This window comes from Panicum hallii, chromosome 8 (genome assembly GCF_002211085.1).
Source record: "Panicum hallii strain FIL2 chromosome 8, PHallii_v3.1, whole genome shotgun sequence".
In the NCBI taxonomy this organism is placed as follows: Eukaryota; Viridiplantae; Streptophyta; class Magnoliopsida; order Poales; family Poaceae; genus Panicum; species Panicum hallii.
In genome coordinates this window covers 14,650,567-14,671,267 of record NC_038049.1, presented here as the reverse complement: position 1 = coordinate 14,671,267, position 20,701 = coordinate 14,650,567, and the positions used below count along the sequence as shown (strand labels likewise).

At 44.4% G+C, this 20,701-nt stretch overlaps 1 protein-coding gene and 1 long non-coding RNA gene across 3 annotated transcripts; both read right to left on the bottom strand.

Moving 5' to 3' along the window:
- Nucleotides 1-9,582: 9,582 nt before the first annotated feature.
- On the bottom strand, nt 9,583-10,931 carry LOC112903241 (ethylene-responsive transcription factor ERF091-like). The gene has a single exon (XM_025972474.1). The coding sequence runs from the start codon at nt 10,761-10,763 to the stop codon at nt 9,732-9,734; it is 1,032 nt and encodes a 343-aa protein (XP_025828259.1). The 5' UTR covers nt 10,764-10,931; the 3' UTR covers nt 9,583-9,731.
- A 5,725-nt stretch (nt 10,932-16,656) lies between these two features.
- Nucleotides 16,657-18,827, bottom strand: LOC112903293. Of its 2 annotated transcripts, XR_003230779.1 has the most exons (4): nt 18,623-18,827; nt 17,561-17,623; nt 17,023-17,189; nt 16,657-16,930 (listed from the first exon to the last, which is right to left on the bottom strand). It is a non-coding gene; the product is annotated as an uncharacterized LOC112903293 (long non-coding RNA). The 2 variants fall into 2 exon arrangements; XR_003230778.1 differs by having other exon boundaries at nt 16,657-17,189.
- Nucleotides 18,828-20,701: the final 1,874 nt, after the last annotated feature.

The following is a 20,701-nucleotide window of genomic DNA, read 5'->3' as shown; positions in this document are numbered from 1 at the left end:
CCGTCGCCTTTCAGCCCACTAGGCCGAGTGGCCCCTTTTCTTTTTCTTTAAACCTATGCTGATGTGTGGGCCCCGCATGTCAGCAAGGCCCAGTGGCGGACCTGTGGACCTGTATGAATTTGACCGTTGATTGGTTAATGTTGACCAGTCAACGCTGATGTCAGCAGCAATGTTTTCCTAAACGGTATTAAATGGCCGTCTAAACGGGTTTAAACGCTAAACGGTGGCCAACTGCACAATTTAGGGGCTAATCGGATCCCTAAACGGTTGACCGGTCTAAACAGTCAACGGAATGTCTAAACGGCAAATTTGGTATAAATGGGACGGGTTTGAAACGCTTTTGGGCGCCGTTTGGTCCGTTTAGAGGCCCGTTCACGTAATGGGCTGCATTTGCTTGGGATAAACGAAAATTGGGCTTTTTTCGCGGGCTTCCTGAGTAGTATACTAGGGTTAGTGGCTCCTCCCCTATCTCCCATACGTGCCTCCCAGGCAGCAGAGGCAGCAGCCGCCGCCCAGCAGCGCTGCAGCAGAGACGGTGAGATCCATTGCATAGCCGCCGCCTATGCCACTGTGCGAGCTCCTCGGTCCTCCGGCGCTCATCCGCTCCTCTCCTCTCCCTCCTCTGCGGTCTCTCAAGCCAGGCGCTACGAGCTCCTCTGGTGCTCCGGCTGCTCCTGTCCAAGATCCTCAGCGGCGCTACGACGGCGTGGGCTCTTGCTGCAGCGACGGCAGCCAGGAAGAAGCGGCCTATCGCCCAACCCTTTGTCGTCACCCGCGGCCCGCCATTATCGACCTCGTAGAGAGGTCGAAGTCTCATGCGCTCCTCTCCAGCCAGCATAGGCGAGCTCCTCTCCTCTGCAGCTTGCAGCCTACAATTTCTCTATTTTTTTGCTACAGTACCAAACCGTTTAGGCTGTTTAATTCTGTTTAAACACGTCTAAACACGTTTAAACGGCACCTCGCCTTTCGTCTACCGTTTTCCGTCTACGAAAAGATTGGTCAGCAGGGCCCACTGCTGTCGTCATCAGGTACTGACCCTTAGTGATGTCATGATGATTTCATGCTAATGTCAGCAAGCCACGTGGCACGCTCTGGTGCTGCCACATGTCACTGTTGTGTGTTCTTTTTCGAATAATCTTTTATTAATTTCAGACACAGGTTTTTTCTTTGAAAATTTATAATAAATTAACCAAACCTCCAAAAATTATGAAACTAATTTCATAACTCTTCTAAAAACAAGAACTACCCGCTAGAGTAGGTTTTATATTGATTTAGATATTATTTGGGAACTTTTATGCACTTTGGTCCTTGCCCTTACTTGTATTTACGAATAGGACCCGACTACGAGGAGCTGACGGACGGCCAGGATCACCAGGAGGCCTAGCAGGACTATGAAGAACCGCCAGGTACATGCCCGTCTATAATTTAAATACCTATTAGGTATTGCTTGCTAGATATGTTATTGCTCCTTGATGTGTTGCCATGAAATGAACCTGCATATCCTATTTATTTTTCTGAATTCTTTGCCATCCCATACACTTGATATATATGAAATGTCTTGCTATGCTTTACATGTGTGTGTGGGGGGGGGAATGGATGAATAGTCTTGGCATGAGTGGAGTTACACCTTTGAGGAATTGGTGCATAGGGCTTTTTAGCCGGGAGCGAGCAAACTTAACTCAATCTTGGATCGAGGGCTTAGGTGTGTATCTTGGTACACCCTACGGAGTACCTATGGCTGGTACAACTTTGTGGTTACTTGGTTCAGGAGTTGGGGGCACCCGTAATGGGTGCAGTTGCGGACCATTGCGGTGGAGACGCATGTGATGAAAATGCTCACTTCAGCAATTGAGGACCTGGTGAGAGTAACTATGATTAGTGGGACTTTATTAAGCGTGCACACCACTTACCCATTATGCAGGTGGGCACGGTCCGGGGCTAGCAAGTACGGTACCAAGCTTGTAGGAGGATCGAGTATCGGTATAGGGGGAGGAGGTGATGACCTCACATCCCCCGAGATGCAAGGGAGGCTTCACTGTCCCGGGGCGACCTCTTGCGGGAGGATGCGCCCAAGACCCGAGAAAGCCGGATGGTACCGAGGCTACTAGTTTTTGTTTTAGTAGACCAGTGTCTCGACGTTCAGTTAGCTGATCCCCGACTTGCTTCAATTCGAGTGGGTCCAGGTGTACAACCCCTGCAGGGTGAAAACTATATGTATAGCCGCGTCCTCGATCATGGATAACCCGACTCTTCTATTGCTCTTATTAGGTAGTGTTACTCATGATTTCTACCTCCCTCTAGTGATGACTTCCTGCTGGGGGTAGTTAAGGTGCGAGGAGCGGGAGTCCTCACACCGACTTGGTGGTTTTAGAAGGTGTGTGTTGGACCGGAAGTCCGAGATGTTGGAATGGCCCGAGTTCAAAGTTTGGAAGATGATATACTTGATGATGCACATGCATAGAAAACCCCAGCTTATCTCCTTGAACTATTTTTATACCCTTAGTATAGTCCAATTTAAAATTTACATACGGATGGTGATATGGACCTATCCCATTCCTTGGGGATAGCCTGGTACGATGCAGGATCCAACCCAGAATTCGACCTCAACGATGACGTACGATTGAAGCCTATGCTACGCTCGAGTTTGCCTATGGAGGAGATTCTAGAAGATAAAGGATGGGCCAGAAGCCTAGCTACCGTTTTCCATTTTCTGTCTGTTCGCTTTAGCTAAAGGGGCTGGTAATGGACCGAGTATTGCAGATCCTTTGGATTTATGTAATTATTAAACCAATATTTGACCTTATGCAAAGTATGACTATGATATTATACCTGAAATGAGTTCTGTATGTGATAGCGCTTGATCCACGGACTATCACGATGATATAGGGAGTTAGATTCCCAATTTGGGAATCTGGTTCGTTTCATATATAGTATAATTATTATCAATTACAACTCAATGCTTCCTTTCCAGGAAATTGGACAGGTAATCGGAGCCTTCCTTCTGCTTATTAGAGCAAGGTTAACGATACAGCCGGCTGCTGGCTGTAAGTAACTTAGCAGCCTATCTCTTAGCCCACTTGTACAATAGTTAGCTTTTCACCATTAGTACATATCCACTTGTCTCTCTTACAAAGTTACAGAGTTTCTTGGTTCCTGTGTCAAAGCTGGCAGTAAGCTTAGGGCAGTCCCAACCCTCCAACTTAGCTAGTTTCTATAGCATTAAATACGTTGATATGTAAGCAAAAAGCTGAGGTGGCAGGAGAGTTAATGAAGAGGGAAGAAAAAATATGAAGAAATCGTTTGTCATGCAAGAACCATGTCTACACGAAAACAAAGACAAAAGAAGAGGGGATAGGGGGAGAAAAGAAAGGACAAGAGATATGATTGGATAGCAATTTATTTTGAAAACACCATCTATTAGGGATATAGTTTCCATGTGCAGTGTCTATGTGATATGGCAAGTATAGAAACTAGTAGTAGTGTGTTGGGTTGGGATTGCTCTTGCAGTCCGCTTCTCCTCTCTCTCCTCTTCTCGCTCCTCCACCTCAGTATTTAACCTGCTTACATTATATGATAATACTTGCTCTTAGCTGCCTTCCCCTCTTGTTCTTTTTTTAATTACGTTGTGACATCATGATTGGATCTTGCTGCCACTAGCTTTTGGCTCTCGAGACACTAGCTTCCCGCTAGACAGTCCGAATCCAATGCTGTCGAATTGCATGTCCAGATGCATGCTGGTGTACCAGTACTATATTGTGCAGCTACCTCTTGATGATCAGCTGCTGCTTGATATAATATAACTACCCCGGTGATCGAGTACAGAGGATTATTGATATAAAGAACACAAACACTTGAAAAAGGCAGCAGGGCAACAGAGAAAGTTTTATGGCCGAACTAGCCTCGATGTAAAAAAACCGGTCACAACAAAACAATGTTCCGTGTGCTTGCGGAAAATGGTCCGTCTGTGCTAATCATTGCTGAAATAAAAAAATGCAGTCGCTTGGCCGCGTAAGCTCCGCTGCCACTCGGCCATGGCTCCCAGTTGTCCTCGCCGTCAAGGAGCCCGCCTGGACACGCTCTTTAGTTCCAGCCTCCACTACTGTTGATGAGCCCTGCGAAGCCACCCGATGTGTTCCGCCTCGACCATGGAGGATTTGGATCCGCCCGCCACCGCCATGGAGGAGTTTTTGGATCCACCCGTCCCCATCGTGGAGTTTGTGGATCCGCAAATCTAGGTGCCACCGCTATGGACACCGCCTTCCGTTCCTGCTTGTTACTCGTCCAGGTACGCATCCACATGCACGCAGATGGAGGATCGGGACTCTCAAGAACCGTACAGCTTACAATATTCTCAGCACAACCCTAATTGCTGATATTTACACTGCGCGAGAAACTAGCACGCAAAAGTACCGGCTGCATGGGTACCGGCTGTATAGCTATATATTACCGGGTGTTATTATTAACCGGTATTTAAATGGCCACGCCATTTCAGTATCGGACCAAAACAACAGCCGGTACTAAAATACGATATTTAATGCGACATTTAGTACCGGCTAATATCTTGACCTGATACTAAAATGGTTTTAGAGGCTTTTAAATTTGAACCTGGTGCTAAAATGATTCCGGGGCAACTTTAAGTACCGGACGAAAAGTTAACCGGTACTAACCGAAGGGATGAAAGCTCATTTTCCTAGCAGTGTTATGTCATGATTTACTGCTCCCTCCGGTTTTATTTACATGTACTATTAGATTTGTCCAAAGTCAAAGTTAGCTAATTTTGACCAAATCTATAGAAAAATATAGTAACAACTATGCTATCCAACATATGCACTGTCAGCATATACTTTATGATGGATTCAATGAAACAAATTTGGTATTGCAAATGTGATTATTTTTTCTATAAATTTGGTAAAGTTGGTCAAATTTCATTTAGGATAAATCTAATACAATATGTAAATAAAAACAGAGAGAATATGTACTGCTCAGGATTAAAATATACAAAATGGCCCGGATTCCGACAGCTTCTTATCTCGACTGCTCATTTTGTACTTTGTGTTTGACTGTATAAAGGAATGTGTGCCAACCACCCGGCAGTTTTCAGCGGTTCATCGATCACGACTATAGTTGACATGTTGACAGTATATTGAAGACCCATGCCTTCTTTTCCAAGGGATGAAACATAAAAAAGAAATAGCAAACTGGGACAGAGTGTAGTAGACTAGCTTAGGTATATTACCGACATGATCGACATAACCATGCAGCGCCGGACCGTTGGATCAGGTCTCCTATGAATTTATCTTAAAAACCATACTTGGTCGTGAATCCCTGTTAAAAAGGTCTTTCAAAAATGCTCTTGCTACGTAGAACAAAAATATGGAAGGTTCGAGGATGATGGAGTAGAGAGCTTAAAGCTGCCAGGCCTTGACGGCTCTTGCACGAACGAACACGACATGGATGTAGATGTGCAGGCCAACCAGGTGCAGACCATGCCCAGGATCAGATATAGTATAGTTATCAATCACAACTCAAACTTATGGTTTTTCCAGGAAATCAGCCAGATAATCGGAGCTTTCCTACCGCCTGCCTTCCCCTCCTGTTCCTTTTCTCATTACATTTGCGACATCATGATTGGACCTTGCCACCACTTGGCTCTGGACGAGACACTCCCGCTAGGCAGTCCGAATCCAATGCTGTCGCAGTGCATGTCCAGATGCATGCTAGAGCTACCTATCGATCAGCTGCTGCTTGATACAACTATCCCGCTTCTAAAGTGTGATCAAATAGACAGGGGACTAATAGAAAGAATGCAAACACTATGAAATTGGTAGCAGGCAACATAGAAATTAAACTTAGTTGTAGGGCTGGAACCAACCTCAGTTGTAAACCAATCACAACAGTATTATGTGCTTTTGCGGAATTAACATAATTAAATTTTTAACGAATATGAACCGCCAACATAAGTGGTATGCGCTAATCATTACTTAATAAAAAAGCATCCACTTGGCCGCACGAGCTCTGCTACCACTCGGCTATTGTTCCCGGTCCTCCTTGTCATTAAGGAGTCCGCCTAGGCATGCTCTTAGTTCCTTCCTCCACCATTGTTAACAAGTCTGCAAAGCCATCCGAACAGTTGATACCAATAGCAGGTTCATGACACCCCCCCCTTCCCCGCGTTGACCATTGAGGATTGTGGTCCACCTGCCACTGCCATAGAGGAGGTTGTGAATCCACCCACCATCACTGCGGAGGTTATGGATCAATAGATTTAGAGGTGGCCTCACGGATGAGCTCATAGATACGTTAGGTGCGCCTTGGACGAGCTTGTGGATGTGGTCATAGATCTTGTCATTGTGACACGGAGGAGCTTGCGGTTGCATGTGGAAATGGTCGTGGAATAGATGGTGCCCCTCGAAGCAGAGCTTGTGGAACTGGAAGGGAAGAGGCAAAAATGAGTTAGGGTTCAAGAAATGCAATCCTTTAGAGTATTATATGGTTCATGATGAAGGATAACCATCCAGTCTAGAGTTTCTAAGTGATCCGGCATTATACATTGTGCTTGGCAGTTGTGTGCTAAATTAGCAAGATGGGATGAGATGAAGTTGTCTAGTTTGCCCACCATTAATTAAAATGAGCATAACTTTTTTCATACGAATTCGGAATTGGAAGTTTTCCCCTGGAAAGATAATTTTATGGGCGCCATGGAAAAATTCAATTGTCTGCAGCACTTTCGATCCCTGGAGTTCCTACACCTATTTTCAAGACTTTTTGTTGTTTTTGCATATCCTTAATAATGATTTTGTCAATGAAATTTTGTGGAGGTATATATCATTGCTATCACCATCTCTACTAAAACTTTACAACATATTAGGAAATGTTTTTTATATGGTTACAATGACATGTACACCATTATGGCATCAAAATCGTATTTTACCGGCCAGAATATGTCAAAAGTATAAACTCCATTTCCATTAGTCCCAAAAAGTTTACAATTTTTCGATTTATAAATTTTACTAGAGATGGGAATGTGCATGATATGTCCCGCTATAAAATTGCATTGCCAAACTCAACCTAACTAAAAACATACAAAAATATGATTCTTTTCCCCACTTTGGAGGCAGCTCACACAAGGAACTGCCTTTGGAAAAGTATTTCACATGCAAATCCTTTTTCGAGCCACCTTTAGAAATGGATCCACGAAATCGATATAAAACTTATCTTCTGTGTATCCTTTTATTATTGATTTTCACAGTAAAATTTTGTGGAGGGATATTCCTTGTCCATCCCCATCTATAAAAAGTTAGGTAAGATGTCCAAAATAATCGTTCTTTGTATTATGGTGTCAAAGTATTTATCTATGCTATTTATTTAAAAGTACAAGTTTAGAATCTATCATGTTCACAACGTTCACACCTCAGCATGACAACTTCCTTTAGGACAATAAATATAAATGAAAAGAAAATAGTACTATTATTTGTCCTGCGTTCGAAGGCTATATTGCTTTTGCTGAGTACGAACCAACCTTTTGTTATCAGTATTATATTGATTGGCCGGGACACTAGTTGAGTTGTTGTCAGGTAGCATTCCTACAACTATCTTTTAACAAAGTATAAATTATTAGTTTTGAATATCGCTGCGAATCCTGGGACTGCTTGCCTTGCGATAATTGCAGTACACTATTTATGTAGTAGACAAGGACATCTTTTCAGTTCACACCTGAAACATAATTTTTTTCATATTATACGGGATATTGGGTAAATTAACACCCCCTTTTAATTGCATGACATGTACGGATTCGAGCATATTGCGGAACGTCTGCATGCAGCGCCAATTAACTGCAGTTACTCAAAATTCAGGTTCATGGGCATACTAGCATAGCAAGGAACAATAACCTTGAGGGGCAGCCAGGTCTTTTTCCGTTCACTAATCTGACTAGGATCTGTCGTTGTATTTAACGACAGAGTGAGTAACTAAAAAGTTTTCCATAGGCTTATGCTTTTCCATGAGAGCGTCGTCGTGGCTCATATACCACGTTTGGGGCATTAGAGCATCTCCTTGAGTATAAAAAAATACAGTCCCAAAAACTGGTTTTAGGATTTTGCTAAATCTATTGGGAGGAGAAAAGGACCTCTCCACCGACAGCTCCCAAAAATCAGTTCCAAAAAAAAATAACTGCCACGTCATACATTCTTGGGCCCAGAGCTTGATCTCCTTTTGCGTGATCTGCTTCGACGTTCGAGCACCGTCTCCTCGCCTAGACCTAGGACTCGAAACGCAGTGTCGTCCTAGTTGTTGATCCGCGCCTTGGCCCCCCAGTAAACAAACAGAGTGGGTTCGTACCTATGTACACTATGTACATTAGTTGATATGAATAAGCTGCATAAATGATAAGTTACTATAAACTAATTACAACATCGTTGGCAATACACTCCATTGGATACTAGATTTTTAGATCAACACGGTGGGCTAAAAAAAATCATTGCAAGCCAATTCAAACTCTGCAGTCCGGGGGACTTGAACCCGAGATCCTTTGCCTCATGCATCGCTTCTTTACGACCCCACTTACAGCACATATGACTTTAAATGAAATGTTTTCTTTTCAAACTAACCTATGAAGGACCCTTTAGTTCCGGTTGGAAGCACTGACCGGGACTAAAAATCTTTTAGTTCAGGTTGGAGTCACCAATCGGGGCTAAAGGGCCATCCTTCAATTCCGGATGGTGTTACTATCCGGGACTAAATGTTTAGGACTTTTAGTTCCGATTGGAGCCATCAACCAGGATTAAATGGTGATTTTTAGTCTCGGTTGGTGACTTCAACCGGGACTATCTCCCCACCGCCCCCTGGCCGTTGGACCCGGGACCAAAGCCTTCATTAGTTCCGGACCTAGTAGTCGAGACTAATGTCAAGGATCAACCATTTCTATACTAGTGGTAGGATGAAATTCATGAATGGGAATCATGTTTGTCTGCCCAGAATTTATAGTCCAGCAGCTACAGGTTTCTGGCGAGTTTGTTGGCAGCGGATGTCTTCGAAGCACGGTCAGAGGTACGCCTTGTCTGCACTCCACAGCTCACCATCGTACGTGATGACGATGATGCGGGAGCAGCGGAATGGGGGCGCTATTGGCCGGCTGAAATTTGGCTCGCAATACCGCCTGGATTTGCCGCCCAGAAGGATTGGGTACGCTTTTGGCCTACTATTAGAGTAGGTAAAATCTAAGCAAGTCTATAAATTTTAGCACTGATTTGGTTGGAATCAAAAAATAGCCTACTTCAGCAAGTGCAATTCTAAATTTTTTGCTAAGATTTTGGCAAAACAATTTAGCATGCCTACGTTTTGATCCGTCCTAATTTTGGCATGGCAAATTCTAGAATCCAACCGATCAGTCTTTAAAGGCGCTTGAAGGCGAATATTAAAGTACAAATGGATTTGTCACCTTTGCGCATCAGTTTATATATTTTTTAATTGGGTACCCAGTAACAATGAAAAAGGAGAAGATGTCATTTCCTTCTATGCCATTGGCATCATAAGAGAGGTGTCAGAATTTATGTTTGGTTAGTGGGTGGTATGCACAAGTTAAAGTAATCAAGATGATAATGTGCCCCCACGATCGCAATTGGGTTGACTACTTAAATCGGAAATTTACAATAATGGCGGGTCGCCGTGCGATGGCAGTGGCTTGACCGCTTGACGATGCTGAAGCGTCGTGAGGGTGACCGTGACCGGCCTCATCAATGACCTCCACCAATCAGCGAACACTCCAACTCCGACGACACCCGGAGGAGCTCGTCCAAGTAATCGGTGCCGAGGTCCTCCAGCTCCACGACGCCGCCGCCGCAGTGGCACCAGCAGCGCGCCCCCGCCTGCTGCTCCAGCTCCGGCACCGGCACAGCGGACGCGTCGGCGCCGCACTGGCGCTCCGGCTGCCGCCGCGGTTTGAGATTGTTCATGCCGTCGTCCGTCGCAGGGGAGAGCTGCTGCTTCCGCCTACGCGTGCGCTTGGAGTGCCGCCGCTTCAGCGCGAGGACGGGGGAACCGCCGTCGCCCGCGCCCGCGCCCGCGAGCGCGAGCGCGCCCAGCGACTCCCGCACGCGCTCGACGGGGAAGTTGAGGACGGCGCCGTCGCCGCGCGCGGAGAAGGCGGCCTGGTCGTAGGCGAGCGCGGCGGCCTCGGGGGTATCGAAGGTGCCGAGCCACACGCGGGCGCCCCTCCGCGTCGAGTCCCGGATCTCGGCGGCGAACTTGCCCCAGGGACGCTTGCGCACCCCGATGAAGGCCGTCGCCTGCCGCTTCTCGCCCGGCGGCGAGGCGCCCGCGTCCGGCCGCCGCTGCTGCCCCGGCGTGCTCGGCGACAGTGGCTCGACTGCCGCGTCAGAGGACGACGAGGGCGAGGGAGAGAGCCACTCGGAGCTCTCCTCGGCGGCGTTCGTGTCGAGGAGGAAGGCGTCGAGCTCCAGCAACATGTCGTCGGCGCCGAACGGGAGCGGCGCTGCTGGTGCTGCGGCGGAGTCGTAGATGTCGGAGGCAGAGAAGGTGTGATTCCCCTGCTCCATCTGGAGGAGCTCTGCTGTGGACTGTGGCAGGTGAGTGTGCTGGAGCTGGAAGAAGGGTAGAAGAAGCTTGTCGAGCCGGCGGTGGGAGACTTCGATAGTGTGTGAGCAGTGAGGTTTTAGCCTCCTGGCTTCCAGGCGTGATGAGCTGATGGGAGTTCGGATTTGACTTGTCGTCGGCTGATGTGGAATTTGCGGCGTGGGGCCCGCCATATCTTGCTCTCACGACAGGTCAGCACGACGGCACCGCTCACGGGGACGTCGGCTGACGTAGGGCGGCTGGGTGCGACATGCTTTGACAACGTCAGCACCGCTGCTTCCATGCTTGCTTCCTTCTCCTGTTGTACTGTTCCGGCAAGAAATATCTGAAAGGGATAATCCTCTTCTGTATGTATTACTACAGCACAATACAAATATCAAATTAACGTAGTTGATGCCAAATATTCCTTTGGTATTTATAGAACATATAATGCAATATTAGAATAAATAATGTATTGCAAAAATGTCAAGTAGATGATAAAAAGTCAATCAAATGCGTGTTTAGTGTACAAATGTTGAATCAGAACATATGCATTTCATAGAACATATAATGCGATATTAGAATAAATAATGTATTGCACTCCCTTCGTCGACAAATGTAAACCTTTCTAGGATACGTGTGAGACAGAATAAGGAGGAAGGAAAACGATTGTAGTGCCCTCAATTAGGATGCGTTTGGATCGGGGATGGGTTCGGTTGAACCCATCTTGTGTTTGGTTGAGAGGATAGGTTCAACCTAATTTTTGTTTGGTATGGAGGATAAGATGAAGTGAGATGGATGACAATTTAGCACCATTAGTGTTATTAGTTATGGGACCCACCGGTCATTGATGGGCCCCACCTGTCATCCGCTACACCTTCTTCCTCAGGCACATCTCACGCTCACTAGCCTGCCGCCACTCGCTCGCACACTCTTGTGCTACGCCCTCAAGGCTGCCGCCGCTCAGCTCGTGCGCCCGCCCACCCCGCCGCTGCACCCGTATGCTCCTGTGCCGCGCCGCTTACTTGCCCGCCGCCGCACCCACACTTACTTGCCCGCCATCCTGCCGGTGCTCGGCATCGCTTCATTCCCCATCGCCGCTGCCTGCTTCACGTACTCTGCGGCTGTCCCACCGGTGCTCATCATCGCGTCCTTGCCCTTCGCCACCTGCTTCGCATACTGCGCGGCCGCCTCGCCGATGCCCATCATTACGTCCCTAGCCTTCGCAACTGCCTGCTTCGCATACTCCGCGGTCGTCTCGGCCACGCCAGCAGTGGCTTCCCTGGCCCTCGCGGCCGCCTGCTTGGTACAGTCGGCTGCCGTCCTTCTGGCCTCCTGGGTCTTCGCCGCCGCTACCTGCGCATCGCGTGCGCCGACGTCCTTGGCCTCGACGCCCTTAGCCATGACCGTGCCGCTTGCCTGCACACCCCTGCGCTGTGCCGCTCTCTCGCGCGCCGCCGCACCCGCACACCCCTACGCTGCGCCGCTCGCTGGCCCGCGCGTGACGGAAGGAGATGATTGTAAGGGGAACAAAGTGTGTTCGTTCGGTCCGCTTGATTTGGAGGGATCATCCCAACCCGCATCCGATGGGAATATTCCCAACCGGGTTGAACTATGACATCCCGGCCTAGAATGAATTTGAGCCCACTAGTGGTCTATGTGGCATGACATATGTGGGAAGTTGTCCCAACTTGCTAGTTGAGGGTGAGGTTCACCGCCATATAAATCTAAGTGCCAAGTGCATTTCGACTCCCAAGTTAACCCTTTTACGCGAAGCGAGGAATAAAGCGTAAGCGGGGTTGGTGCGAGTGCGTGTCTTACTCAGCGTGCAAGTAGGACCAAGCCATATTTAGAACTGGAGTGTTACAATTGGTATCAGAGCCAACCCTTGCGATTACATGGACGTATGCGTGCTAAGGACGTGGACATATGGAGCTTGGCGCATGTGGGTCCTGTGTGGTCACATGGCATGGCATATGTATCGGTACTAGACGCATGGACGTGTGCTAAGAGGGGAAGTTTCTGGTCGAGTCCTTAGTGTATGCGGGTATGTTACTGATGAGGACGTCAGGTCGTCTAGGGGTGTATGTGACATCCTGGTCTAGGACAAATTTGAGTCTCTACTGGCCCATTTGTGAGTGGTATGGCATGTGTGGGAAGTTATTCCACATTACTATTTGAGGGTGAGGTTCACCAACATATAAACACAAGTGTCAAGTGTATTTCAACCCTAGGGTTAGCCCTTTTACGCGAAGCGAGTATGAAAGCGTAAGCGGGGTTGGTGCGAGTGCGTATTATACTCAGCGTGCAAATAGAATTGATCTATATATATTTGGGACTGAAGCGTTACAGAACCCAATCCACATGAACTTTAAACCAAACGTGGGTCCAACTAGGTAGAACCCATCCTGACCCCCTTCAACCCAACAACCAAACACATGCATGTTTAGACCCTGTTTGGATCCTCCAGCTAATGGTTAGCTAGCTAAATTTAGCTGTTAGGGATTCAAACATGCCAGCTAATGGAGTAACTAATGATCCTCCGGGCAATTGAAACTATGTAATCCTATTAGCTGGTTAAACCCAGCTAATCCCAACTAAAAACGTAAAAAGACCTTATTATTCCCAATCCTTCTATCAAATTTCCCTGCCTGGACTAGTGGCGCCAAAGAAAAGGAAGGGGGTCCATCCATGTTAACAATTAATAATTAGCTGATGGATCCAAACACATTCAGCTAATAACTAACAAGCTAATGTTTAGCTAGCTAGTATAAACTATTATCAATTAGCTAGCTAATCGTTAGCAGCAAAGAATCCCAACAGGATCTTAGTCACCAAGATTACAGAATTGCAATTAATATATGTCTTTTTTGGCTAAACATTCGCTAAATATCAAATTGTTTCTAGACAAATTTTGAACGCTAAATATGCTAACATTTGTTGATGGAGGCAGTAAGAGAAATTAGTGGGCAAATTGTGCTTATAATGACTTCTACAATCGTGATACACGAATAAAAAAACAAACAGAGTATATCTCGGTACCCGCGAGGCGACAAACTGTTTGCACCACAGGAGACAAGAGACAGATTAAAGAAGGGCCTTGGAAAACAGGAAAAGGTATGTTAGCATATTGATTAGACAAGCTCCCGAATTTGAGACGTCACCATACTGTGGATGGACCAGGAAGAAAGAAAAAAGGTTAAGAAATTTAAATAGGAGTTGTTTGGATTTGTTTTGCTTACGATGTGATATATGCTGGTTCCGGGAAGCAGCTGCTACTGATGTATGGGTCTCTTTGAACATATAGGACTAAATGCAGTTGTAACCAAATAAGTCATATAAGCAGTGGTGCTTACGCTTCAATTGGACAGTGACATTCTAATTCTTGTTAGTAGCAGTATATTAACTGAGAGACTGTTTGGGCTTACCTAGGGTTGGGTTAAATCTAAATATACCACTTGAGTGTTTAACATGGATCTAACACATTTATTCTGATGTCGCATATTTAAGCAAATATTTGCGCTTTGCAAATTTAGGAGTTAAGAAAAATTAAAGTGTTGTCTGGCCTCCTATGTTACACCTCTGGTGTTTAGAAAGATAATTAAGCTTAATTGATCTGCAAAGTATGTCATTAGCATGTGGCATTGTACATTTTGGTCATTATTATTTTTTTGTGTGCACTGGAGTATAAGTTTTTTAATGCATTATTAATTTGCAATATAAGTACTATTTAAGCTATCTTTGCATTAAATGTTGATAAAAAGCACAAGAGGTGTAAATAAAGATTTTTATGCTCAAATAATGTTTATCATGTCAAATGCATCATATGTGGCTCATAAACATGTTTACTCAAAGAAACAAATTCAAAACTTTAGTTTAAACATCAATCACATGAAAACTGCATGGTGTTTTAAATTTCAAAAGTATCTATTTTGAACACCTGTTTAAATTAAACTTTAACTAAATACTTGAAATTTGGTCAATATAAAATTGATAGCCCAACGTATTTACTTTCACATGGATTTGATATTGTTGTATGAAAACTTGATTTAACAGTCCAAAATCCCAGTCAAATAATGGTCAAACCACTATTCTCGGCTAGCCACCTTTAGAATTTGGCCGAGTCTGCCATTTGACAGCCTGAAACCACATATTTTTCCGCTTGTTTCTCCAAATTTACTTGTAAACCCTCCAATGTTTTTGCATAACTTTGCAGTATTATGTTTCTGATTTACCTGCACAGCAAGTTTGGAAAGGTTCCATCATGTTTTGACACTTGAAATCAATTTCAAATGTCACTAAATAAGCAAACTGCACATAACCGAAAGATTCAGAAACGGCACAATATTAGCCAATGTTGGGGCTTTATATTTTCCAAAGCGTAAGCGTAAACTTGTACAGATATGATTTCTCTACAATTTTGGTACGGGTCACTTGGGCCAGTTATACACTATTTTTCGGAGTTTTATGCAGTCAGACGTGGTCTCTTTGAGCTTTGACGATCTTGACTGAATCGGCCGATTCGGCCCTCGGTCCGGCCAGTCACTGTGCGACCTGTCAGGCCGCCGCCAACACACGGCTGTGTGGTCCTGCTGCAGCTCTCCGGCCATGCCACGAAACCCCCACGCGGCCGAGCGCACAGTGCCCGGCTCCTCTAAAAGATTGGAAGCAGGTATTTCTCGCTCCCTGTCCCAGTTCTTCCTTCTACCTTCTTCCCAACTGAAGTGCCTGACCGTCGGTGCTCCTCCAGCCAAATCTGAGTTACTCCGGCCGCCAAAACCAAATCTCCACCATCCATACCTCCACTGCCTTTGTACCTTCACCCCCCCCCCCCAACCACCCAAACACACATTTCTCCTGCGCCGTGACCTCGATGGTTGGGGATTGAAGATTTCGCCATCAGACCGCCAATGCTGCCGCCCCTTGATCTCACCGTTGAACTCTCACCTCCGGCCACCATCCTCCTCGTACAACCCCCAAAATGGATCGCTGGTGAGCTACCGATGCTCCCCCCCCCCCCCCCCTGCGACGTTCGCGAGCCGTTTGACCGGAACGACGGCTGCTGTCGCTTTACATGGTCATGTGCTCGCCGCCGGCCATCGCTGTCCCGCCTTTTGTCCGTGCAGCGAGGTGCCTTGGGTGTTCCGCGCTGGTGACGGCCCCTGCCGCCGGCCGTCCTCGCCATCGCCGGGATTGACCAGTCTATTGCTGGTAGACTGCACCTTGACCTGATGACCGGGTCGGCCGGGGTTCACCCACGGGGCCCGCTGTCAGTGGCTTCGTTTGAATGTGGGTAGAATATGGCTTGGTAGAAAACGTATTTTGAGCGGCTTACTGTTAGGAGAATTTCTGATATATTGTTTAATCAGCTGAAAAGTTCAAAATATATAGAAACGCGTATACACATGATAAAATTATGAAATTACTTGTTTTTGGCTCTGTTAAGCATAGATCTACACAGAAAAAATACTAGATCGGGTGACATGCCCATTTTAACCTTGCTTAAATTCAGTACATAAATAAATAATGTGGTTTATTGTGTTTTATTGTTTCTCTGCATCCAAAAATTATTTAAAATTTACAATTGACTACTTGATGATATTGTAGCTTCAATAAATATTTCATGTCTAGAAAGCGTTGTTTAATATTTAAATAGTTTTTATCTATGTGCTAGCATATTTCTTAGTTAATAAATAGTTTATTTTTAATAAAAATCTTGATAAATGCGTGTTAGACTGTTTATCAGTAGCTTTATTACACTAATCTTTGTTTATCACCATAATGTATTCATAACTTTAATTGGTAAATTTATTTAGTTTTTAGCTCTAGTAACCCATAGTGTAATATGTTTTATAAATATGTTTGCACCATTATTTTGCTGATGCACTCTTTCCTTATGGAGTTAATGAAGGAGATACTTCAGGGTAAAACTGAACTAAAATTGAATACCACCATTCAATGCATCACTCATGTTTCTTTGTGTAGTTAGTTTATTTGTGCAGTTAGTTTGTTTAATTACTCAGTAAATGATTGCCTGATGATATATATTCAGATTTTTATGATCACATGCTCATCTTGCATTTCTTTATGCATTGCATTGCTAGCTATGAACCAACGTTGGCAACACCCATTCGGTACTCTACCTCTATGCTTCAGTTGCTTGAACATGTTATGGCTGAAAATGCCTTCTTTGGGCACAAGCTCAAACAAGCTAATCTCCAGGAGCAGCAGTTGGTAGAGGAGAAGGAGGATCTTAAGCAGCAATTGAATAATCAGACAGCTACACTTGAGTTTCTTGAGGGGAAGTTGCAGGAGGCTGAGGAGGACCTTGCCTTGCACCACTAGCATGGGCCTGCAACTCCTGCACAGGAGGAGGAGGATGATGATCTTGAGGTGATCCGGGGGGTCAGGTCCTGAAATAGTGGAGGACTCGTGGAGGCATTTAACTACTACCAGAAATCAGCAGATTCCTGACGGCCAAAAACCGTCAGGAAATACCGAAAACCGTCAGGATTTTGCCGACAGGAGTCCATCGTGTGGAAAGACGGTCCTTTCCTGTCGGTTGGCCGACAGAAATGCATTCCTGACGGTATTTCCTGACGGCCAGCCTAAGGGTTCATCTGAATAAAAAGGTGATGAATAAACCGTCAGGAAACCAACTAATGAGGTCAAAAAATAATATTCACATGAACATCTGCACCCATAATTAATTCTCAGCTCCATCAAAACTAATTTCTCTGATAGTTTATTCATGTCCACAACAATTGTTTGTACATAAACATCAGATTGACATCCATTGAGCTATTGCAATAAAATAAACAAACGAGTACTTAACTAAATATACATCTTTTTAATTCTAGAGAACTTCATATGACAGATTGCTTTATATTCTACAACTCCTTGTGTACATGACTCACCAGCTAGTTATGTGAACTTGTAGACACGCTCAGTAACTTTTAGGCAAGTAAACTAAAGGTCAACTTAAGTTCACCTTGAAGTTGAACTAAAGCAAGATGACACTTTCTGGTAGCTCCATCCCATTGTATTTTTGTACCTGACCAAGTCACCAAATTAAATGAATCAGATGGCAGCCAATGTTAAAGTTTCAAAATAGAAAAGAATTAGTAATGATGGAAGTATCAATTCAGTCTGCTGCCAACATCAAGGTCAATTGTCCTTTATATATCCGTAAACTCAACAACAAATAAAATCTGAGCAGAAATCATACATGTTCAGTTTGATTCAGAACAAAGTAAAGAAACGCTGGTATATTTTTTATGCACAAAAGGACCTTAAATGTCTACATGCTTAAACAGAGATGACTTCTGAACTCCAAAAAAAATTCCAATTGAATACATAGCATATAGGTGCAGGGTCACCATTCAATTTAAGAAAAAAAGTGTTGATCCGTTTGTTCACACAAAATTAACGGCATCCCTGAACAAAGAATTAACACATAATTAGATATATGACCGGTAGATTGTATTAACAGATTTGCACTAAAAGGGAAAACTCCTAACTATCTAAAAACTAGTTTTTTCCCTACTGCTGAACACACAACAGGAATTAACACATATAAAAGATGCTTGGTGTTTAGCCCTGTCTAATCTATCAAAAATTCTGACACCAACAAGATAGAAATCAATTTATTTTATAGCTGTGCACAGAACTGTTTGCTTAACTCCAGAGCTGAACATGCAGTAGGAGTTAAAGCAAATAAGATGTTTAACCTGAGTTCAGCATGCGAGAAGATTTATTCAGCAGAAGCAAGGTTCAAACCCGAGGCAAACGAATAGCTATCAAGTTGCTGTTTGGAGGTTGGTTCACGTGATTCAAAAGAATAGCAGTAGACATACACATAATGCAATGATAATGTGATACAAGGAAAGTATTGCAAGCATCATTTATATGTATTGACACACACACAATATAATGATCTAGCAGTCCTAAATCCTAATTACTTGAAGAAAAACATGCTTCTGCTGCTATTCATATCCATCTTTGCACAAGAACATTTGCACAAACAGGTGGTGTGTGTGTGAATCAGACAAACCTGACACATCTTGAATTTGGGGTGACTCTGTTCCTGGACGAGCACCGCTGCCATGACTGTCTTGCTTGTCCCCGCATGAAGCCCTCTGCTGGGAGAGGAGAGAGCATATCTGAGAGGGAGATTGGCTAACAGAGATAAGGAAGAGAGAGAGGTGGAGTGCTTGACCAATGAGGGGGGAGCTGAGTTAATATCTCCAGGAGTTGTCACCGCCAGAGTTTTCATTACCGGGAAAAAGAATTTATCGGAGGTTACAGATAAATAGGATAAACAGGATATATTGGATCAAATTCAAATTTTTTAAAATTTTTGGCAGAATTTCACTTGAAACTGTCTCTAATCCATTAGTTATCACTGATTGCATATAACACCAAAAGAATATTGCAATAAAGGAGCACATATGAAAGGTTCAGCATAGGAAATATTTTCCTCGGAGTCGTATAGCCCTACAAATGATTACATAGGAAATGTTAAACTCTATTCATGAAATGAAATCACACTAAAGCAATGGTTATAAAGTTAGCAAAGGAAAGGGTCATCAAACCTTTTATAGTTCATTGATGCTCTTGAGAGTTGGCTTTTTTTTCCTAGTTGATCTTGGCCGTAGAGGAGCTGATTCCCCATGATTAGCACCTACAATGTGATCACATTTATTTATTTTTGTCACCAACCAATACAATTCTAGAAAGCCTACTTGCAAAAGTATGCAATTGTAGTTTAGTCACCTGAGCTAAAACCATCTGATACACCTACATTAGCTCTAGTACCACCACTTCCTTCACCACCATCATTATCACCTTTGCAAGAAAAATAATATTCCAAAAAACAAAATTTACATGATGTTAACAGGAAATCTAAACTAGAAAATTGAACTGAAACTCACCATCACCTTCATTGGAACTACTATCACCTGACTCAGCATAAATTGGGCTGCCTTGTTCTTGAGAAGAATCAGATTCATAGTCCTCTGTAACTTCTTCTTCTTCTTCTTCATCCCATTGCTTTCTCTGTTTCTTTTTACTGACATTTTTTCCCAAGCAAAGCTTCCTCTTGAATGCAGCCACCTCTTCTATGTCCATTTCTAGACTTTCAATGAGAAAGCTGCTAGGTGTGTTCCAATCAAGATCATCATCATCGTATTCATCGAGAATTGGTGTGGAATCGCTCATTGAATTATTTAGCCAATCCATGATTGGGTTTTGTTCATCATAAAGGGCAACATCCATCATCATAGCACATGGATCAACATCTTTTTCTTGAAGGCTTTGAAAGTCAGCTTCGAATTGTTGGATCTGTAGCTTCAAGTTATAATGCACTTTCACCAACTTGTGCAGCTTGTCAAAGCCTAATTTATTTCTTAATTTTGTGTGAACAAGAGAAAAGGTGCTCCAATTTCTTTCACATCCACTAGATGATATGCATTTTGAGACAATGCGTCTTGCAATCTTTTGCAATGCAGGGCATTGCCCTCCATATGAACTCCACCACTCGTGGTTGTGATGGTGCCCTACTATGTGCCAAATCTATATCAAACGGACTGTTGTGGCCTGGGTAGAAAGAATGCAATGAACTTTGTTTATTCAAGCTACCAGAGCTACTGCCACTGCCAGTGCCAACTGTCTTGCCTACATTTCCAGCTTCACTACTAGTTCCACTTGCTCTCCCAAAAGAAGACTTGGTATTTGCCCCTCCAAGATTGGATACCCTAGAACTACTAGCAGCACCAATGACAATACCACCACCTCTTACTCTACCATCACGAGTCAAGTTATTATCCCTTAGCGACTCACTCACTGCCAACTCATATTGTGCCTCTTCATCAAGGCTAGCAATAGCTGTTCTATAATCATGCTCTATGAGAGCCTTCTCAATATAGAGATGACTTTCCCTTGTGTCCCTCTTCTTTTGTTTGCTTTTTGCTAATTCATCCAACAGTATGTCCCTAACTTCGTGTGGCACCTTAGAACATGGCTGCACATTACCTTGTAATCCACACAAGTGCTCCCTTAGACGGGTAACACCTCCGCTTTGCTGGCCTGTAGGACAGTAGCCACACTTCCATCCAAGTTTACCAACTTTTGT

What these genes read in the sequence shown, in the direction of transcription:
- LOC112903241 (XM_025972474.1), bottom strand. Translation starts at nt 10,763, where the DNA reads ATGGCGGGCCCCACGCCGCAAATTCCACATCAGCCGACGACAAGTCAA.